General features: G+C 39.8%; 1 protein-coding gene across 19 annotated transcripts in view; it reads right to left on the bottom strand.

The window, feature by feature from the left end:
- ank2b (ankyrin 2b, neuronal) overlaps positions 1 to 22,610 on the bottom strand; it is a 111,627-nt gene that overhangs the window by 5,690 nt on the left and 83,327 nt on the right. For 8 of the 19 annotated variants that reach the window (XM_079594099.1, XM_079594100.1, XM_079594101.1 and 5 more), the window contains 8 exons: positions 18,962 to 19,039; positions 18,437 to 18,568; positions 17,111 to 17,260; positions 16,775 to 16,955; positions 16,611 to 16,686; positions 1,644 to 1,727; positions 540 to 704; positions 79 to 267 (listed from right to left, as the gene is read on the bottom strand). In XM_079594099.1, coding sequence (XP_079450225.1) covers positions 79 to 267; positions 540 to 704; positions 1,644 to 1,727; positions 16,611 to 16,686; positions 16,775 to 16,955; positions 17,111 to 17,260; positions 18,437 to 18,568; positions 18,962 to 19,039 — 1,055 coding nt within the window. Of the gene's footprint in view, positions 1 to 78; positions 268 to 539; positions 705 to 1,643; positions 1,728 to 1,961; positions 2,052 to 2,823; positions 3,961 to 4,727; positions 11,519 to 16,610; positions 16,687 to 16,774; positions 16,956 to 17,110; positions 17,261 to 18,436; positions 18,569 to 18,961; positions 19,040 to 19,647; positions 22,291 to 22,610 lie in introns of those variants that run through there. The other 11 variants (XM_079594095.1, XM_079594097.1, XM_079594092.1 and 8 more) reach the window with 5 other exon arrangements.

The following is a 22,610-nucleotide window of genomic DNA, read 5'->3' as shown; positions in this document are numbered from 1 at the left end:
GACCAAAAAGGTATTTGGATACCACCCATAAACATATTTCAAATGTCATTGCATTCGAGAACAACCAAATATCTAGACCTTTTCAAAGTCGTCTTTGGCTGATGGGAGATCCGATGAGAGTGAAGGGTCCCCGATGAGTTTTTCCATTCGTTCACCTTGCACGACCATGGTTTTGACGACCTTGCTGACCTTCCGACCTTGGACGGGCTCGTCCTCGAACTCAGAAGCCGTCGCCCCAATGTACGAGAAGGGTTCAGAGAAGGTCACCTGGAATCAGATTAGCATTTAGCATTGCCTTTATAGAAGAGGCCTATTAGATGTATGCATGAGCAACGTACTGGACCGTGCATTCAAGATATACTGGACCGTGCATTCAAGATATACTGTACAGGTGAAGCTGGAAACATGAGAATATTCATTTTGTTTCTCTACCAAACTTTCTAAAATGTAATGATAGGTATAGGTATCGCAAAGTACCAAGAATGAAAGTATCGGTATGGTACTCGTTCTTGAATAAAATCTCTAGAAAGGTTTCCCACCTCGGTCTGATCTCCGCCGCTCCTCACCACCGTCCTCTTCACGACTTTAGAGAATCCGTCAGCCTCGTCCACAGCGACGACTTCCTGTCTCGGCCCCTCTGACATCACTTCCTCTCGCTCTACTCCATCCGCCGACACGTACTTACGGATGACTTTCCTTGTTATCTGTGTGGAGACAATGATGAAAATGATCATGTTATCAAGTACACTTTGAAGATGAGAAGAATACTACCATCTTCCAGCATATTAAGAAAATAATCATAATATAATTTCGTATTTTTCTGGACCTTTTCACGACTTATTCTGGTCAAGAACCACAGACATGAAGACATCGTCTGATTGGATTGTCAAGTGACCAATCACAATGTGCTTAGTTCAGTGTGACGTTTAGTGGCGGGCAGTTTCAGCTTCACATGTCATGCTTTTATTGTGAGTAAAAAGGGTAACTTAACAAGACTAGTTTAACTTTTCTTTTTTTAAAGAAGTTGCTAGCCACCGCCAGCGTTTTTTACCATTTTAACAAAGCTTTCATGGCCCCCAGAATTTGTTTTGTTGTATTTAAACAAACTAAAAAAAAAAAAACTTTTTATTTTAGCTTCATGCATTCTTTTTTTATCTACACTTGAATGTGGGTAAGTTTCATAAAAAAGCAACGTTTTGAACAAAAAGTGAGAAAGTCAAGGCAAGTCTACAATGTGCATAAGCAATGCTTTTATCATTGTTTTCTGCTTCTTCTTCACCTGTGTTTTGATCCGGAGATTATGTACTCTTTCAGAAGATGTGTAACAGCGCCCCCTACCGTATAACAGTGAAAACATGGATTGCCGGAAAATGCCGTCAATGAGACAGAAAAAGTTTTCATGCAATGAACCTCACACACTTTGAAATAATCTAATCTAATAATCTCATTCCTCAATTTGTGTCATTGTAAATTCTAAAGGTAATTCATTTCTCTCATAATGTGAATTATTCTAAAGGCATCCTACAATTAACCAATTAAAAGGATTCTGCGGCAGCATTTTTACCTTATATACTGTAGCAAATGCAGGGCAAATATGGACGTAACATTGAATGGACTGAATCTGTGAAAGTTAAAACATTTACCTTTTTGACCACCATGTTTCCATACTCGTCAGTGTATTGCTCTTCTGTCACTGTCTGAGGAGGGATTTCAGGCATCTCGTCACCCTAAAAAAAGAAAAAAAAAAGATTATTTTCTTTTTTTTTTCTGACTATGAGATTGAAAATAACGTTAATGGAAAAGGTTCACTTCAGTCCTGAGAGACAAATACCTTAATGGGAAATTAAATATAACGTTACAGTTTTCTTTCGTTATACCAGCAAATGAAAATACTTCCATTATTCAATATCCCCCCCTAACATGGAAATGGGGGTCCACTGACACAGACCCACAACAGGTACCTGGATTATAACACGGCGCCGCACCACCCTGGTGGTCAAAACCTCCTCCTCTGAACTATCAGACAGCAACCCTAGTTCCTCAGCTATTTCCTAAGAGTGGCAGAGATGCATTGTGGGCGCATGTCTTCAGTACTATTGTATATCTCATATACTTGCATGTCACACCATGCAAATGTACTCTTAAAGTTCCTTTTAACTAGTTTTAGTTACCTTTTTTTTAGTAAAAACTGTTATTTTCACCAGTGTTACTATTGCTAAATTTTTCTTCCCAGCAATGTAACACATTTTGATGCAAACCAGATATTAGTATCAATAAATGATGATAATGAAAAGACTAACACTGCTGGGAATGAAAATCAACCATAATCATGCAGTCAAAAAAATAGATTAGTTTTTAAGTGCGAAAGTATTATTTCTTTTTTAAATGCTTGTCAATTGTGACATTATATCGGATAATTAAAGTTACTCCAGTTAAAGCAAAAGGATGCACAAACACAATCACTAATTTGGCAAACTGGTGGCTAACTCGTATCTCATTCATATGTTTTTTGTATGATCTGCTTACTCCCCAGTGACGGGCATGTTTGGGATGGACCTTCATGCTTTTTTTCCAATAGTCATACGTGCACAACTCAGTTCATATAAATTCATATGAAATTGACACAGCGTAACATAGTTTTCCTGTGAGATCAGATTGGGTGCACACATGTAAACCATGTTAATAACTGATTTTTAATTGAAACTGCAAACTTTAGCTTGCTGGCTTTGAAATCTTCCATTAGGGCTTAAGTCAGTTGGTTAGCACAGGCCGGGGATTTACAGCACTCTTCCTCACAAACTGAGGTCATGCGAAATGGCTTACCCTCCCTAGAAAGTCATCATCGTCATCATACTCTATTCCCTTCATTGGAGATAGCTCTTCAGCAAATGAATGATCACCTGTATAATCACAAGGGAAAGCCTTCTCCTCACCAGTGTACTCGTCCTCTGGCTCAATAACTATGGGTAGGTCCTCACTGCCCCAGGATAGGGGCCGATCATCCTTTTTCATCTGGGTGTACTCTCGAAGTTTAGGTACACCTGTCAGGTATTCAGGGCTGCTTGATAAAGATGGAAGTTCCTCAACTTGGTAAATTGCTTGAGGAACATCTAAAAGTTCTGATGGTCCAAACTCTGGCTCAGATGTATCAGATTGGCAATCAAAAAACTCAGCATCGGACTCAGTGCTATCTGCGTGAACAGGTCTTGGTCTGTAGTTAAGATTGAGACTGTAAAGTGGAGAGTCAACATCTAAAGCTGCAGGGGCATCTAACAGCATCTGGTCGCCTGTCAGTCTTATAGGCATCTCAGAGGCTTTGAGCTCTTGAGTCACTTCCAGATTACAAGGTGTCATAGCAGCTACAAATGGATAAGTTCCAGGTAAGGCTAAACTTGATTCAGGCTCATCACCACCAAATGATGGTAACATCTGTTCAAGCTGGACAACCTCTTCAGCACAAGAAATCCTCTCGCTTAGAGATTCATCAGACTTCCCTTGACTGGAAGAGGATGTGCTAATTATTGGAGAGATTGAACTTAAATCAGTTAGTGACGCCTGAATGCCTGTTGATGGAGTCTTCACAGATCTTGCAAGCAAAGTTTTGTAATCGGGTGATTCGAGACTCAAACTAAATGCAGAGGAATCAATTTGATTTAGTTCAACTCTTCTGTGGGAGTCTTTGAGATAAAACTGAAAATAATTTACGTCTTGCAATATATTTGATGCTTTAGGCTCATTAGGTGATGAATCAGGAGTGGATTTGTGGGCCTCCAAGTCAAAGACTGGTTGAGATCTGTTCTGCTCAGGTATATTGGGAACACGTGTGGCTAGATGTGACTCTTTTGATGATTCACTGGTCAATAAAGATGCTGTCGACTTTATTTGAGGCTCTAAAGTTTTTGAAATGGAACTTAAATCTTTCACTTGAGGTTTTGAATCAATGTCCATTGAGACATTTTCCTGTGCAAAATGAAAGGGAAGAAAACAATGTTTCTCCCAATATGTAATAACTACATCACATAAACGCAATAGATTTTGTTGCATGAAAAGATAGAAAAGATTATGGGTGAATCCCAATTCTCTGTCTTACCCCTTACCCTTAGTTTTGCACGTTCACGTGGGAGTACGGGCTATCCCAATTCTCATTTTGATCGAGGGGTAGGGCAGTGGTATATACCCCTTAAAACCAAGCATTTTCGCGAGGTTACTTGAAACCAAGGGGTATCCTCTCACGTGAACGTGCAAAACTAAGGGGAAGGGGTAAGACAGAGAATTGGGATTCACCCTAACATGCATTAACATCCGATGCAAAATACGGATGTCTTTCCCAATCCTGTTCCTGGAAATCTCCTGGAGCTCCAACTCTGAACAAACACAAATGAACCAGCTAATTACGATCTTCAGAAGCACTTGATGATTACAGACAGATGTGTTTGATGAGGGTTAGATCTGAACTCTAAAGGTTGGTAAATCTCCAGGAACTGTATTGGGCACCACTGCTCTAAGGCTAAGATTCAGACATGCCGTTTACATTCCCAGAATTGACAATTTTCTCAACACTGCTAAAACTACATGCTTGCTCTACAGTTGTCTATTTAGTCTTGATTTGTTAGTAGATCCAGAATTGTGAAATTCCGTGTTTCAGGGCAGATTTGACACTGCATTCCTCTTAGTTCATACATTGTGATAAACACACAAGATTCACAGCTGCATGCTCAATCTCTTACCCCTTTTTTGGCGTCTTGAGGGGCTAGTTTTCTTGAATCATGTCCTAGATCATCTTTTTGTTGCTGTGATCTTTCCATGTGTTGACTGTCATCTCTTTTTTGGATTTTGAGGCTAGTTTCATCTTTTGCAGATGCACCAGTTGCAGTGATTACATCCCTTTCTTCACAGTAAGAAATTGTCTTTGTTACACTTTCTGTGTCCTTCTGTGCTTGCTCTAAGGCTATATCATGAGGTGGGGTTGGTTTTAGCTCCTCATCGAATGAACACTCAACAGTTTGAAGACCCTCTGTTTCAGGTGGAGACTTGATTTGTGCTGTGCATTGTTCAAATGTCACTAGATTCAGCAAGGCAGAATCATCTTTGAGGACAGATAGATCTTTCGTAATCTCATCAATGTCAGAAAATGACAAATAATTCAAATTCTCATAAAACTCCTCATATTCAGTTTCAATCACTGATTCGGGAGATTCAGGTCGATAAATTGCCTCAAAAACTAAAGGTTCTGGCGTTACCGTTTCAGTTAGTTCTGTTTCTAATGTTGCAGCTTCCGGCGATGGGTTTCGCAATTCTGTTTCATCACAGAATATCTGAGGCGATAAGGATCTAGAATCTGTATCTGAAATATCAGAGATAGATGATGAAGGTCTGTTTTCAGACATGATCCATTGTGGCAATGGATACCATGATGAGAATGAGTCCATATCAGAACTCTGATCATTACACAATGAAACGGACAGTGGTGTAAAAAGGGATTTGTGCTGCTTGAGTACCAAACTAGATTGTTCATTTGGAACTGGTGATTGTGTTGAGTATTCAGGTATAGGTGAATCAGGTGAAAGACTTCGAAATTCATTCAAAGAGAATGTTGTCTCAGGAGATGAGGGTCGACTTTCGGCCAAAAACTCTGCAGATGGCAATGAAGGTCTGTGCTCAGGAACTGGTGAATCAGGAGAGAGCTGTCTGTTCTCATTCATGGATGTATATGATTCTGGTGAGGATGCTCTCCTATCTGAATTGTCCATTAGAAACGGATGTAAACTTGTACAGTAAAACAAAGAATCTGTGGAAAGTGCTTGATTGTTTCCAAATAAATCAAACGATTCTGCATGCACAGGTGTTTCAGAACTGCATTCAAAAGTCTTAATAATCTCCTTTTTACATCCAGCATACTCAAACACACCTGGTTTTGAACAGAAAGTGTCACCTCTATATTGAGGATCATACAAATGGGAGATTAATGACAAGGGTACAGCTTTGTACACAAGTTTATACTGAGGCTCCATTCTGACAGTGTTCTGTAATGACAGATATGTCATAGAATTGGATACTTCTTGGCCAAGTGATTGGTGGCTTTGATCAACAGTCTGGTTGTATTCAATTTCTAAATGACACTGATCCACGGGAGATATTTTACCTGACTCAGGAGACAATGGTCTATATTCAGTCCATGTATTGCCCTCAGATGCAAAGCTTGCCGTGTCAAATTCTACATCAGACACAATTGATTCTAGGGAGGATGACCTGTATGTGGATTGTTGGGTGACATTTACATGCACTGATGGTTTGAAGTCATAAACAGGCGAGTCTGGTGATAATGGTCTTTTTTCATTCAAGGACATGATTGATTCAGGTGAGGATGTTCTCCGTTCAGTAACTTGAGATGCAAAAACCCAGAGCTCAATGTCTGTGTCTGATGATAGTGACTCAGAAGAATCTGATCGGTATAAATTCATTGCTGATATATTATGTATACAAGAGAACTGTGGAACTGGTGAGTCTGGCGGTAATGGTCTACACTCTTCCAATGATATAAAGGATTCTGGAGATGCCCGATCTACCATTGACAAAGGTGACATTGGCCTGTAATCACTTACTGAATCAGGGGAGAGTGGTCTATGCTCAATTTCTGATATTACTGATTCAGGAGAGTCAGGTCGTTGCACTGTACTGAGGTCTGACAGATAGAATTCATTTTCGACATCCAAAGAGACTGGAGAAGTTGACTGAGAATCTGATTCTGGTATGATAAATGTGAATGTTAGTGGCGTGAAGTCAGGGACAGGTGAATCAGGGGACAGTGGTCTGCTTTCATTGACCGATGTCAGTGACTCCGGTGAAGACAATCTAAGATCAATCAGTGAGTCATTAAATACATCTGTGCTTCTATCAAATTCTGATAATATTGATCCAGTAGTGAACAGGTCTTCAAAGTAACTTTTGTATTCTGTATTCTCTGAGCACAGCGATTGAGGTGAACATGATCTAGATCCGGTTGCTGGCAAACTACTCTGAGGGAATAATGCACTGAATTGAGGTACAGGTGAATCAGGGGACAGGGGTCTAATCTCACTTTCAGATAATATAGACTGAGGAGAGTCAGATCTTTGCTCTAGATTAAGGTCAGAATGACACAATTCATTTTCAAGATCCAAACTGACTGATTCTGGAGAGGTTGGTCGAGAGCCTGTAAATGGCATGATAAATGTGTGCGTGGCCGGTGTGAAATCAGGAATCGGTGAATCAGGGGACAGAGGTCTGTTTTCATTAATTGATGTGATTGACTCAGATGAGGACCTTCTAATGTCAATCACCAAGTCATCAAATACATCTGTCTGCATATCCATTTCTGATAGTATTGATTCAGGAGATAGTGATATGTAACCTGTTACTATTGTTGGTTCAAACTGATTGGTATAATATTGATATATTGGAGAATCAGGAGATAAAGATCTAGTGTCAGATCTCTCTTCATTTATAGATTCTGTTGATTCTGCAGAAGAATCTTGAGTAAAAACATTTAATCCCCATTCCTCCTCTGATAATGCAGATTCAGGGGATGAGGACCTATAATCTGTTGCAGAAATTGATTCAAACACTACTGGAAAATACTGTGGTGTAGGTGAGTCTGGAGATAAGGGTCTACATTCATTTATGGACCCATTTGACTGTGGAGAAGACCCTCTAATGTCTTCCAAAAGCATGGCAGATTCAGGTGACATGGGTCTCCATTCAGGCAAGGAGTCTGCGGAAAGTGGTCTCTTGTCAGTATCTGATAAAATTGAATCTGGGGAATCTGGTCGAAACTCTATAGTTGCTAATTCTTGAAAGTACGAATCATCTTCTGTATTCTCTGAGCACGGCGATTGAGGTGAACATGATCTAGATCCTGTTGCTGGCAAACTACTCTGAGCGAATACTGCACTGAATTGAGGTACAGGTGAATCAGGGGACAGGGGTCGAATCTCGCTTTCAGATAATATAGACTGAGGAGAGTCAGATCTTTGCTCTGGATTAAGGTCAGAATGACACAATTCATTTTCAAGATCCAAACTGGCTGATTCTGGAGAGGTTGGTCGGGAGCCATTAAATGGCATGATAAATGTGTGTGTGGCCGGTGTGAAATCAGGAATCGGTGAATCAGGGGACAGAGGTCTGTTTTCATTAATTGATGTGATTGACTCAGATGAGGACCTTCTAAGGTCAATTACAAAGTCATCAAATACATCTGTCTGCATATCCATTTCTGATAGTATTGATTCAGGAGATAGTGATATGTAACCTGTTGCTATTGTTGGTTCAAACTGATTGGTATAATATTGATATATTGGAGAATCAGGAGATAAGGATCTAGAGTCAGAACTCTCTTCATTTATAGATTCTGTTGATTCCGCAAAAAAATATTGGGTAAAAACATTTAATTCCCATTCCTCCTCTGATAATGCAGATTCAGGGGATGAGGACCTATAATCTGTTGTAGAAATGGATTCAAAGCCTGCTCGAAAATATTGTGGTGTAGGTGAGTCTGGAGATAAGGGTCTAAATTCATTAATAGACCCATTTGACTGTGGAGAAGACCCTCTAATGTCTTCCAAAAGCATGGCAGATTCAGGTGACATGGGTCTCCATTCTGGCAAGGAGTCTGCGGAAAGTGGTCTCTTGTCAGTATCTGATAAAATTGATTCGGGGGAATCTGGTCGAAACTCTATAGTTAGCCATTCTTCAAGGTACGAATCATCTTCTGTATTCTCTGAGCACAGCGATTGAGGTGAACATGATCTAGATCCTGTTACTGGCAAACTACTCTGAGCGAATAATGCACTGAATTGAGGTACAGGTGAATCAGGGGACAGGGGTCTAATCTCGCTTTCAGATAATATAGATTGAGGAGAGTCAGATCTTTGCTCTGGATTAAGGTCAGAATGACACAATTCATTTTCAAGATCCACACTGACTGATTCTGGAGAGGTTGGTCGAGAGCCTGTAAATGGCATGATAAATGTGTGTGTGGCCGGTGTGAAATCAGGAATCGGTGAATCAGGGGACAGAGGTCTGTTTTCATTAATTGATGTGATTGACTCAGATGAGGACCTTCTAATGTCAATCACCAAGTCATCAAATACATCTGTCTGCATATCCATTTCTGATAGTATTGATTCAGGAGATAGTGATATGTAACCTGTTACTATTGTTGGTTCAAACTGATTGGTATAATATTGATATATTGGAGAATCAGGAGATAAGGATCTAGAGTCAGATCTCTCTTCATTTACAGATTCTGTTGATTCTGCAAAAAAATCTTGGGTAAAAACATTTAATTTCCATTCCTCCTCTGATAATGCAGATTCAGGGGATGAGGACCTATAATCTGTTGCAGAAATTGATTCAAACACTACTGGAAAATACTGTGGTGTAGGTGAGTCTGGAGATAAGGGTCTACATTCATTTATGGACCCATTTGACTGTGGAGAAGACCCTCTAATGTCTTCCAAAAGCATGGCAGATTCGGGTGACATGGGTCTCCATTCAGGCAAGGAGTCTGCGGAAAGTGGTCTCTTGTCAGTATCTGATAAAATTGAATCTGGGGAATCTGGTCGAAACTCTATAGTTGCTAATTCTTGAAAGTACGAATCATCTTCTGTATTCTCTGAGCACAGCGATTGAGGTGAACATGATCTAGATCCGGTTGCTGGCAAACTACTCTGAGGGAATAATGCACTGAATTGAGGTACAGGTGAATCAGGGGACAGGGGTCGTATCTCGCTTTCAGATAATATAGACTGAGGAGAGTCAGATCTTTGCTCTGGATTAAGGTCAGAATGACACAATTCATTTTCAAGATCCACACTGACTGATTCTGGAGAGGTTGGTCGGGAGCCTGTAAATGGCATGATAAATGTGTGTGTGGCCGGTGTGAAATCAGGAATCGGTGAATCAGGGGACAGAGGTCTGTTTTCATTAATTGATGTGATTGACTCAGATGAGGACCTTCTAATGTCAATCACCAAGTCATCAAATACATCTGTCTGCATATCCATTTCTGATAGTATTGATTCAGGAGATAGTGATATGTAACCTGTTACTATTGTTGGTTCAAAGTGATTGGTATAATATTGATATATTGGAGAATCAGGTGATAAAGATCTAGAGTCAGAACTCTCTTCATTTATAGATTCTGTTGATTCCGCAAAAAAATCTTGGGTAAAAACATTTAATTCCCATTCCTCCTCTGATAATGCAGATTCAGGGGATGAGGACCTATAATCTGTTGCAGAAATTGATTCAAACACTACTGGAAAATACTGTGGTGTAGGTGAGTCTGGAGATAAGGGTCTACATTCATTTATGGACCCATTTGACTGTGGAGAAGACCCTCTAATGTCTTCCAAAAGCATGGCAGATTCGGGTGACATGGGTCTCCATTCAGGCAAGGAGTCTGCGGAAAGTGGTCTCTTGTCAGTATCTGATAAAATTGAATCTGGGGAATCTGGTCGAAACTCTATAGTTGCTAATTCTTGAAAGTACGAATCATCTTCTGTATTCTCTGAGCACAGCGATTGAGGTGAACATGATCTAGATCCGGTTGCTGGCAAACTACTCTGAGGGAATAATGCACTAAATTGAGGTACAGGTGAATCAGGGGACAGGGGTCGAATCTCGCTTTCAGATAATATAGACTGAGGAGAGTCAGATCTTTGCTCTGGATTAAGGTCAGAATGACACAATTCATTTTCAAGATCCACACTGACTGATTCTGGAGAGGTTGGTCGGGAGCCTGTAAATGGCATGATAAATGTGTGTGTGGCCGGTGTGAAATCAGGAATCGGTGAATCAGGGGACAGAGGTCTGTTTTCATTAATTGATGTGATTGACTCAGATGAGGACCTTCTAATGTCAATCACCAAGTCATCAAATACATCTGTCTGCATATCCATTTCTGATAGTATTGATTCAGGAGATAGTGATATGTAACCTGTTACTATTGTTGGTTCAAAGTGATTGGTATAATATTGATATATTGGAGAATCAGGTGATAAAGATCTAGAGTCAGAACTCTCTTCATTTATAGATTCTGTTGATTCCGCAAAAAAATCTTGGGTAAAAACATTTAATTCCCATTCCTCCTCTGATAATGCAGATTCAGGGGATGAGGACCTATAATCTGTTGCAGAAATTGATTCAAACACTACTGGAAAATACTGTGGTGTAGGTGAGTCTGGAGATAAGGGTCTACATTCATTTATGGACCCATTTGACTGTGGAGAAGACCCTCTAATGTCTTCCAAAAGCATGGCAGATTCGGGTGACATGGGTCTCCATTCAGGCAAGGAGTCTGCGGAAAGTGGTCTCTTGTCAGTATCTGATAAAATTGAATCTGGGGAATCTGGTCGAAACTCTATAGTTGCTAATTCTTGAAAGTACGAATCATCTTCTGTATTCTCTGAGCACAGCGATTGAGGTGAACATGATCTAGATCCGGTTGCTGGCAAACTACTCTGAGGGAATAATGCACTAAATTGAGGTACAGGTGAATCAGGGGACAGGGGTCGTATCTCGCTTTCAGATAATATAGACTGAGGAGAGTCAGATCTTTGCTCTGGATTAAGGTCAGAATGACACAATTCATTTTCAAGATCCACACTGACTGATTCTGGAGAGGTTGGTCGGGAGCCAATAAATGGCATGATAAATGTGTGTGTGGCCGGTGTGAAATCAGGAATCGGTGAATCAGGGGACAGAGGTCTGTTTTCATTAATTGATGTGATTGACTCAGATGAGGACCTTCTAATGTCAATCACCAAGTCATCAAATACATCTGTCTGCATATCCATTTCTGATAGTATTGATTCAGGAGATAGTGATATGTAACCTGTTACTATTGTTGGTTCAAAGTGATTGGTATAATATTGATATATTGGAGAATCAGGTGATAAAGATCTAGAGTCAGAACTCTCTTCATTTATAGATTCTGTTGATTCCGCAAAAAAATCTTGGGTAAAAACATTTAATTCCCATTCCTCCTCTGATAATGCAGATTCAGGGGATGAGGACCTATAATCTGTTGCAGAAATGGATTCAAAACCTGCTCGAAAATATTGTGGTGTAGGTGAGTCTGGAGATAGGGATCTAAATTCATTAATAGACCCATTTGACTGTGGAGAAGACCCTCTAATGTCTTCCAAAAGCATGGCAGATTCGGGTGACATGGGTCTCCATTCAGGCAAGGAGTCTGCGGAAAGTGGTCTCTTGTCAGTATCTGATAAAATTGATTCGGGGGAATCTGGTCGATACTCTATAGTTAGCCATTCTTCAAGGCAAGGTTCATATTCTGTATTCTCTGAGCACAGCGATTGAGGTGAACATGATCTAGATCCTGTTGCTGGCAAACTACTCTGAGCGAATACTGCACTGAATTGAGGTACAGGTGAATCAGGGGACAGGGGTCTAATCTCACTTTCAGATAATATAGACTGAGGAGAGTCAGATCTTTGCTCTGGATTAAGGTCAGAATGACACAATTCATTTTCAAGATCCAAACTGACTGATTCTGGAGAGGTTGGTCGAGAGCCTGTAAATGGCATGATAAATGTGTGTGTGGCCGGTGTGAAATCAGGAATAGGTGAATCAGGGGACAGAGGTCTGTTTTCATTAATTGATGTGATTGACTCAGATGAGGACCTTCTAAGGTCAGTCATAAAGTCATCAAATACATCTGTCTGCATATCTATTTCTGATAGTATTGATTCAGGAGATAGTGATTTGTAACCTGTTACTATTGTTGGTTCAAACTGATTGGTATAATATTGATATATTGGAGAATCAGGAGATAAAGATCTAAAGTCAGATCTCTCTTCAGTTATAGATTCTGTTGATTCTGCAGAAGAATCTTGGGTAAAAACATTTAATTCCCATTCATCCTCTGATAATGCAGATTCAGGGGATGAGGAACTATAATCGGTTACAGAAATTGATTGAAAGACTTCTGGAAAATATTGTGGTGTAGGTGAGTCTGGAGATAAGGGTCGACATCCATTTATGGACCCATTTGACTGAGGAGAGTCAGATCTTTGCTCTGGATTAAGGTCAGAATGACAAAAGTAATTTTCAACATCCAAACTGACTGATACTGGGGAATTTGGCTGGGAACCTGTAAATGGCATTACAAATGTGTGTGTGGCTGGTGTGAAATCAGGAATAGGTGAATCAGGGGACAGAGGTCTGTTTTCATTATCCGATGTAATTGACTCCAGAGAGGATGTTCTACGATCAATCATGTCATCAAATAAAATGGTATGTACATCTGTGTCTGATTGCATTGATTCAGGGGATGAGGACCTGTAAATTGTTACCGTTGCAAGTTCAAAGTGAGAATTGTAATACTGAGGTATTGGAGAATCTGGAGCAAATATGGGGGAATCAGGGGAAATAGGTCTGTGTTCATCAATTGATTCTAGAGAAGCCACTGAAGTTAAAATATCTAGTTCATGTTCATGCTCCGACATTGCAGATTCAGGGGATAAGGAGCTAAAATGATTTACAGCAATTGATTCGAAGGCTGCTCTGAAATATTGTGGCACTGGTGAGTCTGGTGAGAGCAATCTAAACTCATTCACTGAGGTGTCTGATGCTGGTGTGGATGCCCTGATACTATGTTCTGCAGTGAACAGGTCTTCAAAGTACAGTTCATTTTCTGTATTCTCCGAGGACAGAGAATGAGGTGAACAGGATCTACGACCTGTTACTGGATAGGTACTCTGAGAAACAAATCCACTGAATTCAGTTACAGGTGAGTCAGGAGATAGTGGTCTGAACTCATTAATTGATGCAATTGATTGAGGAGACAATGGTCTACACTCAGTTGCTTCAAGTGTTTCATCCATCACAAGAGATTCTGGAGATATGGGTCTAAATTGATCATGTGACTCAGATGAAAGTGGTTTGCCTTCACTTTGGAACATTGCTGGACTTTCAAAATTCAGTTGTATCTGAGGTAAATGCTGATTATTCACTGTACACTTGACAGATGGGTTTTGTTTAAAAGAATCATGAATTTTAGAATCTTTAGCAGATGGATATACTTCTTGTGGATCATGTAAAACTTCAGCTTTTCCAACAGCCGAAGTTATTGTCTTAGCCTTTTCTGAAACATCTCCTGAAACAAACTTGGAGCAGAATGTCTTGCCCTTGTAGTGTGGATCAAATAGCTTAGCAATACGATTACTAAACATAGCTTTGGACATAACAGTATACTGTGGTTTTGGTAATTCACTCATCCTTTGTTCCTCATTGTATAGTGATCCAGTGGGCTCAATAGCTAATATTTTTTGAGAGTAGGATTCCTCTATTGGTATGGCATCAAAAATAACACTTTCTACTATAACCTTGGACAAAGGAACATCTTCAGGCTCAAAAATGAAAGATTCTGGGGATTCTGATCTTGGTTCACAAAGCAAGGGCTCACACTGAGAATATTCAATATCAGATGTTTCTAATTCAGGAGATGAGTCTCTAAGGCTCTGAAATGTGATGAAATTAAAGTGCAATGAGGTTCTATACTCAGGTACAGGTGAATCAGGTGAAAGGGGTCTGTGTTCATTAATCGATGTAAATGATTCAGGAGATGATAGTCGGGTTTCAGGTTGTACTTCTGATACTGTTTTGTTTTCATTGTCTGAGAGGCCTGACTCATCTGAATCAGATCTATACACTTCAGCAGGTATAAAACATTCCAACACTGTTTGAGTAAAGCTGGGAAGAGGAGAATCAGGAGAGAGGCATCTCTGCATATTAAAAGATGCATTTGATTCAGGGGATGATGGTCGACTTCCAACTAGACACTCTAAAGATATCAGATCACAGTCTATGTCTGAAACTTCAGACTGAAATGATGGTGATATATATCCTGTCATGAGTGCGGAAGAGTAATTTTGCACTTCTGTTGCAAAACAAGGTATTGGGGAATCAGGGGAAAGTACTCTATATTCATTTACAGATGCTGTTGATTCTGGAGATGATAGTCTTATTTCCGTCAAGTATAAAAAAGGAGATGGAGTATGTCTTTCAAAATGCATCTCTGTGGATAGTTCCCTATCTGAAATGTCAGAATAGAGGGACACAGGAGACCAAGATCTATTTGATTCAGGCGATAATGATCGGTAGAAAATTGCAGAACCAGGTGAAATTGGTCTTTCTGCGTCATAAGTCACCAGCAAATAAGATGCTCCTGGTGTATCTTCTGTAAATCCTGCAAGAGGAACCATTTTTTCACCAGGTGCAGGGACTGTTTTGTATTCTTCAACATTTATTGTAAATTCAGGTGTGTCATTTTCAAAAGCAGTTGGCAAAGGTGTAGCTGGCCTAAAATCAGGCAATGGAGAGTCAACAGAGAGACGAGTGCAGTCATTCAGAGAAGTTACAGATTCAGGTGAAGAAACTCTTAATTCCGCCATTAATATGCAGGAGTCTGGTGAAGATGGTCTATAATCAAATGGTATTGGTGAGTCTAAAGGCAAGGAGACCAATGATTCTGGCGATGATGATCTATTTTCAGATAAGGTCATTCCAAAGTTGTCAACATACTCAAATTCTTGTGATCTTAGCTCAACTTGGGATGTTAAATATACTGGTGTAAGAGGTCTATACGTCACAACTTCTACTGAGCTAGAGATGGTATATTTAGTGTTTGTGAATTTAGCATCGGTTTGTTTGGTTAGAGTGTTTGGTATGGTTATTTCAACTCTTGCTTCTGAAGAACCAGAATCAGTTATTGGAAATGATAATATTTGTGGCTGCTCAGTTACTGAATCAAGTGACATTTGGTTGAGTGTAGGGGTGGTAATCTTCTCTGTAATGCCACTTCCGAGTGCAGCAGACATGCCAAGTTGTTGAGCTAAGCCTTGTACTCCTTCAGTAGACAATTCTGTGAAGCTGATTGATTGGTTGACATCATTATTTTTGGAAACATCTGAACATTTTTCAGAATTCACGTCCTCCACAGAAGACATCTCGTTTTCAGGGGACTTATAGGTCTCTGCAATTGCACTCTTTTGGACTGAAACATAACTTTCACCAAAAAGGGTTCTATAGAATCTGTCAGAAACTTCCTCAATGTGGCGCTTTAGATACTCCTCACTTTGACTTGGTTTCTTTGAAAATGCAGCCTCATATTTAATCAGTGATGTAGACACAGTTTCCGACGTTTCACTTGATGGAGATGTAAGGGAATGAATTGTACTGGAGACTTGTGAGGTAATATAATCTTTAGAATCTTGCTTGAGTTCCACATTCAACTCACTGAAATCTGGTTCGACATTCTCTGATTCCAAGAGTGTGTGCCCAAAATCTGATAGGGTTGATTGTCTCTGACTCAGTTTGTACCTTTCCATTGAATGTATGGGTGGGACATTCTGTTCATCATCCTGTTGGGTGGAGACTGGGATAAACTGACCCCCAGTTGCTCCTAACTCTTGGAGAGGATCATCCACAGTTTCATGTATATTGCTTGATGGTTCATTGGGAATAGTACCACCTTTGTAAACTGTGTCATAAACGTGAGACTGTAGTCTCCAGGGAACAGTTTTGTACAGGGTAAAGAGTGGACTTACTTGTTTAATAGTGCCTGGGAATTGTTGCCGCAGTCCAGCCATATCAAAAGAACTATGTTTTGAGGTTCCGACCACCCTGACAAACACAGAATCAAATTTAAATTACTTAATATACTTTTTTAATAAATGTTCAACTGTATAGGACAGGAAGAGAATGAACTTACTCTGAACCCATTTCCTTGTCTATCAACAACCTCTCTTTCTGTGAATCATTGAGGGAAGACACACTGCAGGAGAGATCCTCAACAGATGCCACCAGAGGCCCAAGTTCTGACCCTCTTTGAGTGACCTCTGTTCGCCGGCCCGGCCTGGGGCTGTCCATGTCCTCCTGTAGCGCTGAAAAACCTGCAAAGGACAATATAGATTCTGTTGTACAGTTGTAAAACCATTGTAAAAGTGATACAGTTAATCATCATCTTCTGTAAAGTGAGGAATAAGAATATTTTATAATCAAATAAACACCAACCTAATATGCTTCAAGATATTGTCATCATACATACCTTCACTATGATCCAATGATATAGTTTGCTCAATTTCTGCATAGGTGTGTGATGACTGGTCTTGACTGGACTGGATGATTTTTGTTTCAATGAGATGCACAATGTCCATTCGATTTATTTTTGTAAGTGTCTTCATCAAAGTGTTCTCTGCTGTTAAGTGGAGAGGTGTTATATATACTTTTGTCAAATAGAATTAAATACACAACTAGATATGTACAATAAGAGTGATCCCCTTCTGAGTGAGTGATCTCATAATATCATAATTTGTACTGTGCATGTAACGAGCATACACACTGCACTACACACACATTCTTTACTGAAAATGATATGCCTGATCACTAAAATGTCATAGCACGCATTTCCTCATTTAATCAATCAATTTAAAATAATGGCAAGTAATTTTTTCTTCCAAAAAGGAGAAGATCATTAAAGCTGCACTGCAGAACTTTGGTCTCTCTTTTTTCCATAAAATTTAAACAAAGTTGCATGTTACTTTTTTTATACATATTTATGTTTTTACATAAATAGTATTTATTTGACATCAGTTGTGTTTTGGCACTGCTCTTCAGCGTGAATGAATATAATGGTTATCCAATGGTTACTGGTGATCATTTCAGAGCAGATTTGTCATGCTGCACCAAGACAACATCAAGATATTCCAAAAAAAAGGGGAAACATGTCTTGTAGTTCTCTGTAGTTCAAGGTTTTGATGATTCCACAGGGGTCAATAAGGATTGCAGCTTAACATTGTCCATGTTCATCACAAACTAGATGATTATTTCAAATTCTAGGCAACAACTCTGTTTTGGACAATGGTTTTTCTAATGTACTTGCTCAATTGTGGAATTTTGTTTACCCAAAAAAGTGTTCCATGATGCCAGGTTTTTAAATGTAATTGAAGTCAATTTATTTATAATTAATAATTTGTTAGATTTATATAGCTCTTTTCTGGGTACTCAAAGCGCTTTACATGGAAGGGGGAATCTCCTCAACCACCTCCAATCTTTAGTTTAGATGAGTTTCTGCCTTTAAGCAAATGGTGCTGAAAAAAAATGACTAAAAAAGTGATTCCAACGGATACTGCACTCCTGCTGAATAATCCAGCATAAACCAGCATGAATTTCAGCATTCAAAACATACCTTATGCTGGTGACCAACAATGCTGGATTTGTCAGCAGGGACATTGGTGGTGGCTGAGGGGTAATGCTGAAATAATTATTTAAAGTGTACTGATCTTTGATTTAATAGTGTTTCGTATATATGCAGTGAATAGACCAATGCAAATTCATTCAAAATAAAGGAAAACACATGATCAACAGATCTTACCTGTGGCATTTTTGCCCTCTCTTTCTTTCCATAGCCTTATGAGTGCATGGCTTTGGTCTTGAAGAGAATTTGGATTCTCATTTCTTATTTGATTGATCTGTTTCTCACTGAATTCAAGCTCTTGAGCCAATTCTGTTTGAATAAAATCACATCGGTAATGAGTCATACATTAATCAACAACTATTGCAAATAAATGCAACCATTACATGAATGTATCCTAACTCCATAAATAATTATCCATAAATAATTCCACCAATGGTACCAAGTACTGTACCTTATAATGGCATTTCAAAAATGTCCGTATAGAGCAGAGGTTCCCAAATAAAAAAACAAGGAGCCTCTTTGTAGTTTATATGTACATTTTCTGTCTAGCTCTGTCAATATCTAAGCTCTCTGCTCACAGTCACAGTGAACTGAATTAATGTAATGACAAATGTTCTGTAAGTAACACTCATAGTCATCGCAGCAACAGGTGCTCTGCGGCACCAAGTTAGAGAACCATTGGTATAGAGGTTAGCAGCTTACCTGACCAGCTGAAACCAAGATGATCCGCTATTACAGCCAGACGCCCTTCTTTCCTGTCAGCCTCATCCTGTGGATCTACTGCAAATTCCAGCAAAGCAGCAAAAAACATATAAGCACACAAATCTAATACTGGAAGTCATTACAAATAATTATTTACAACACTAAGTTAAATAAGGTCACTGGCTTTCTCATGTAAAAATATATACGTTATATTTTAAATATTTAATAATCTATTATTAAATCAACATTTCTAAGCAAATATGCTACAGAAACCATTATCAGATCACTTTCAAACCATGAGCAAAGACGAGGTAAAATATCAATCATGAATGAATACTATGAATAACTGTCCCAGGATTTGTGAACATTATAAAAATTATAATATCAACTGCACCTCACAACTGATGTTTTAAATTTAATTAATTTTGTCATTAGAGCTATATGCAGTCAGTGAATATACTGGCAAAAAAATTACATAAATACTCCACACTGCATCTGGTTTTATGCAAATCTTGAGACTTATGTCAGATAAAAGGAAAAGAGACAGTCACAAACATAGCCCAAACATCAAAGAATCACCACGAAGAGTTGAAGCATTAGTTACAAGACAGAGAAGAAGCACCTTTATCACTGAGGTGCTGAGGCAGATGAGAAAGAGATAATGGGCCCCAAGAGATGGGGGATACCTTGACTTCGGACTTTATCAGCAGGGATTCGTTCCATCTGCGTCTCAACAGGGTTGTCCCATCTGGGCCTAATGACCAAGGAATCCTCAGGGAAAGGCATTTGCATGTCAAGGAAAGGTTCACTCTCTATTACTGAGGCATCGATGGTGCTGCTTTCATCATCAGATAAGGCAGCAGCCCCCTGTTTGTCTTTCTCTGCCTGAGCCAAACTCTCCACTACCTTAGCTGCCTCATGGCTAATCTCTTCAAAAAATGCAATAGACTGTTTGCTTGTGTCAGTGGGCAGGGCCTTTTTTTGTTTGGCTGGTGTAGAGGATTGAATTGGCTGACCAGGCTTTCCCCTGACTGGTAGTCTTGAAGGAAGTGTCTTAGTTGCGCTGGATAGGTCAGTGCTTGTTGAACGTCTCTGGTCCTTTTTGGTCGGCTTCTTGGTGGAATCGCTTTCACAGAAGCTCTTGGCTTTGGAAGACTTTGTTAAACTGGAGGTTATGGGTGGGCCTGTCTCTGTGTCAGATTTTCTCCTTGTTTGAGGTTTTACGGGCAACTTCGACTTCTTATCCTTGGGAAGTTCTACACATTCAGACTTGAGGGAGCTGGCCTTAACAGGGATTCTGGATTTTGGTTTCTCCTCCACTTTGGAGGTGGGCATATCTTTTCTAGTCTTAGATGATATAGAACTTTTAGAGACCATTTTACTTTTAGATTCTGTCTTTTCTGGGATTTTGGTTTGTTCTATAACTGAGTGCTGATCATCTGGGGGGAAATCTGAGAACTCTTGGTCCTGTTGGGAATAAACTGATCTAGTAATAGTTGACACTGCTGTCTGAACATCGACTATGACCATATCAGAGTAAGCAGGATCAGATATTAAATGTCCCTCACTCATTACTTTGTCTGATTTAATCTCTGCTGTTTCTGCCATTGTTTGGTCCTTCTCTGAGGTTTTGGTTGAAGTTTTAGGCTTTATAACATCTGACTTTGTAGCTGCTGCCAGATTAACTTCAGTAGGAGAACGTACAGATAAATCTGCAGGCTCTTTAGAAAGGTCATTATCCTCCTCTGGTTTTATCTGCAAAGATAGGTTACATCCAACATCATTCTCAGCATCACTGGATGCTCTACCATGTCCACTCTCTCCTCCTTCAGCTATGCCTTCTTCAATGGGTTGCTCTATTTGGTAAAATGCAAAGCCTTCCTCCTCGTAACTCCTTTTTGTCATGTCTATCGCACCACTTCTTGTCATCTCAAAAAGTTTTCCCTCTTGGAAGAGGAAAGGATTTTGTTCACTTGTTGGTGTACCCTCCTCAGTTGGTGTCCTTGCGGGTGTTGTGTCTGGAGTCGCTCCTTGGGAAGGCCGATCTACAACCAGACCCAAGACCTTTTGCTCTTCCTCTTTGACTCTTGCTGCAAATGCATCATCATCTTCTCGCACTGAATTCCAGGTGTCTGTCTCTGCTTTTGCTGTAACTCCTCTAGATTCAGTCTTAGGAGGTTCCTCCTCAGCATCATCTTCCTCTGTGTCATCATAAATACATATTTCTGGTTTAAATGTTTCTCTTGTTTGTCCAATAATAATTGGAATAGAATCAATATCTTGGCTGCCACTACAAATATCAACATAAGATGTCCCTGTATGCCTCATGTAATCACCTTTAATCTCATCTGTTACATTAGACTCTTCCTGACTAGGCAATATATAATCAACATTTTGGAAATTGGCTGCCTCGGTCTGCATTTCATCACTGTAAGTTTCTTGATTTCCTTTAGATCTTTTTAAACTTTGCTCTTTTTGTTCATCAGTTATATTTTTAGCCAGATTGTTGCTGTTAGAGGCAGTTTTATTCAACTGCACTAATTCTGAATCAACATATTCTTTGTCCTCAAATTTCTCACTATGAGATTCTTGAAGGTGTGGTTTTATGTTATGCTTTTCTGAGACAGACTGAGGTCTCGTCATTGCTGATTCAGCTGAAGATGCTGCACTGTGGGCCATGGTATGTTGAATGTCCTCAGATGTTTGGGGGCTCTTACGTATACCTGCTGGAAAAGGAGAGGGAGGTTGTACTTTAATGATCGGTTCAACAGACCGTGCTATCTCTGATTCTTGGTTGAGTTCAGTAAACCCAACATCATCCACAGAGGATGTTTCATATTTGGATGTAAGTTCAAACAGTTTGATGCTCTCATCTCCTGCATCAGACGATACCAATGTCTGAGAAGAGTCACTATCTTTTCTACTGTCCTTTTTGTCTTTTTCATCTTGTTCCATTTCATCAAATGTTTTTATTTTGGCAGCCATTTTAAACATCTCTTCCTCTGGAGTAATTGTCCTCTGTGTCAGGCCACACTTCAACTCATCATCTTCTACTGTCTCCTCTGGGATTACTGATGGCTTAAAGGGAACAATCAGGACCATGGGGTCTGGGGTTTTGGGATTGACCTCATAACTTACCTCTTCAGAACTTGGTGTGTCAGGGGAGAGAGGACTCTTACCCGAACTTGTCATCAGGGACGTCTGCTCACAACTGTCATCGTCTGCATTACCCTCCTGTTCTTTGAGCAATCTACTACGCAAACTCTCTGGGGGGATTTCAGGGGCTTTGGAGGATGTCAGGGGGCCTGTGGTCACACTGGGTTGTTCTACTGTAGGTGGAAAAGTCAGGTTGGTTTTCATCTCTACGGGGCTGTTTTCTAAAGAGTCACAGCATGGGGATTCATTTGTTGGACTAGGTTCAATAGAGTCTGGGGTTCTATGGGAAGAGTTGTCTTCCATCAAGGGACTACCTTCTAAAGAGTCTTTGTGACTAATGGTAAAAGAGTCATCACCTACTGGACTAAGGGTCTCTGAATCTTGGTGTCTAAGAGGCAGCACTAAACCACCATGATCCTGTATAGCTGCCCTTGAGGCCAGAAAGTCAGAAGAGGTTGGTGTTGGTTGATCATCAAAGGATTCCTCATCGCTC

This window comes from Phoxinus phoxinus (genome assembly GCF_949152265.1).
Source record: "Phoxinus phoxinus genome assembly, chromosome: 2".
Taxonomy (NCBI): Eukaryota; Metazoa; Chordata; class Actinopteri; order Cypriniformes; family Leuciscidae; genus Phoxinus; species Phoxinus phoxinus.
Note: the sequence above shows the minus strand (reverse complement) of the source record. Positions and strands in the feature narration are given on the sequence as shown.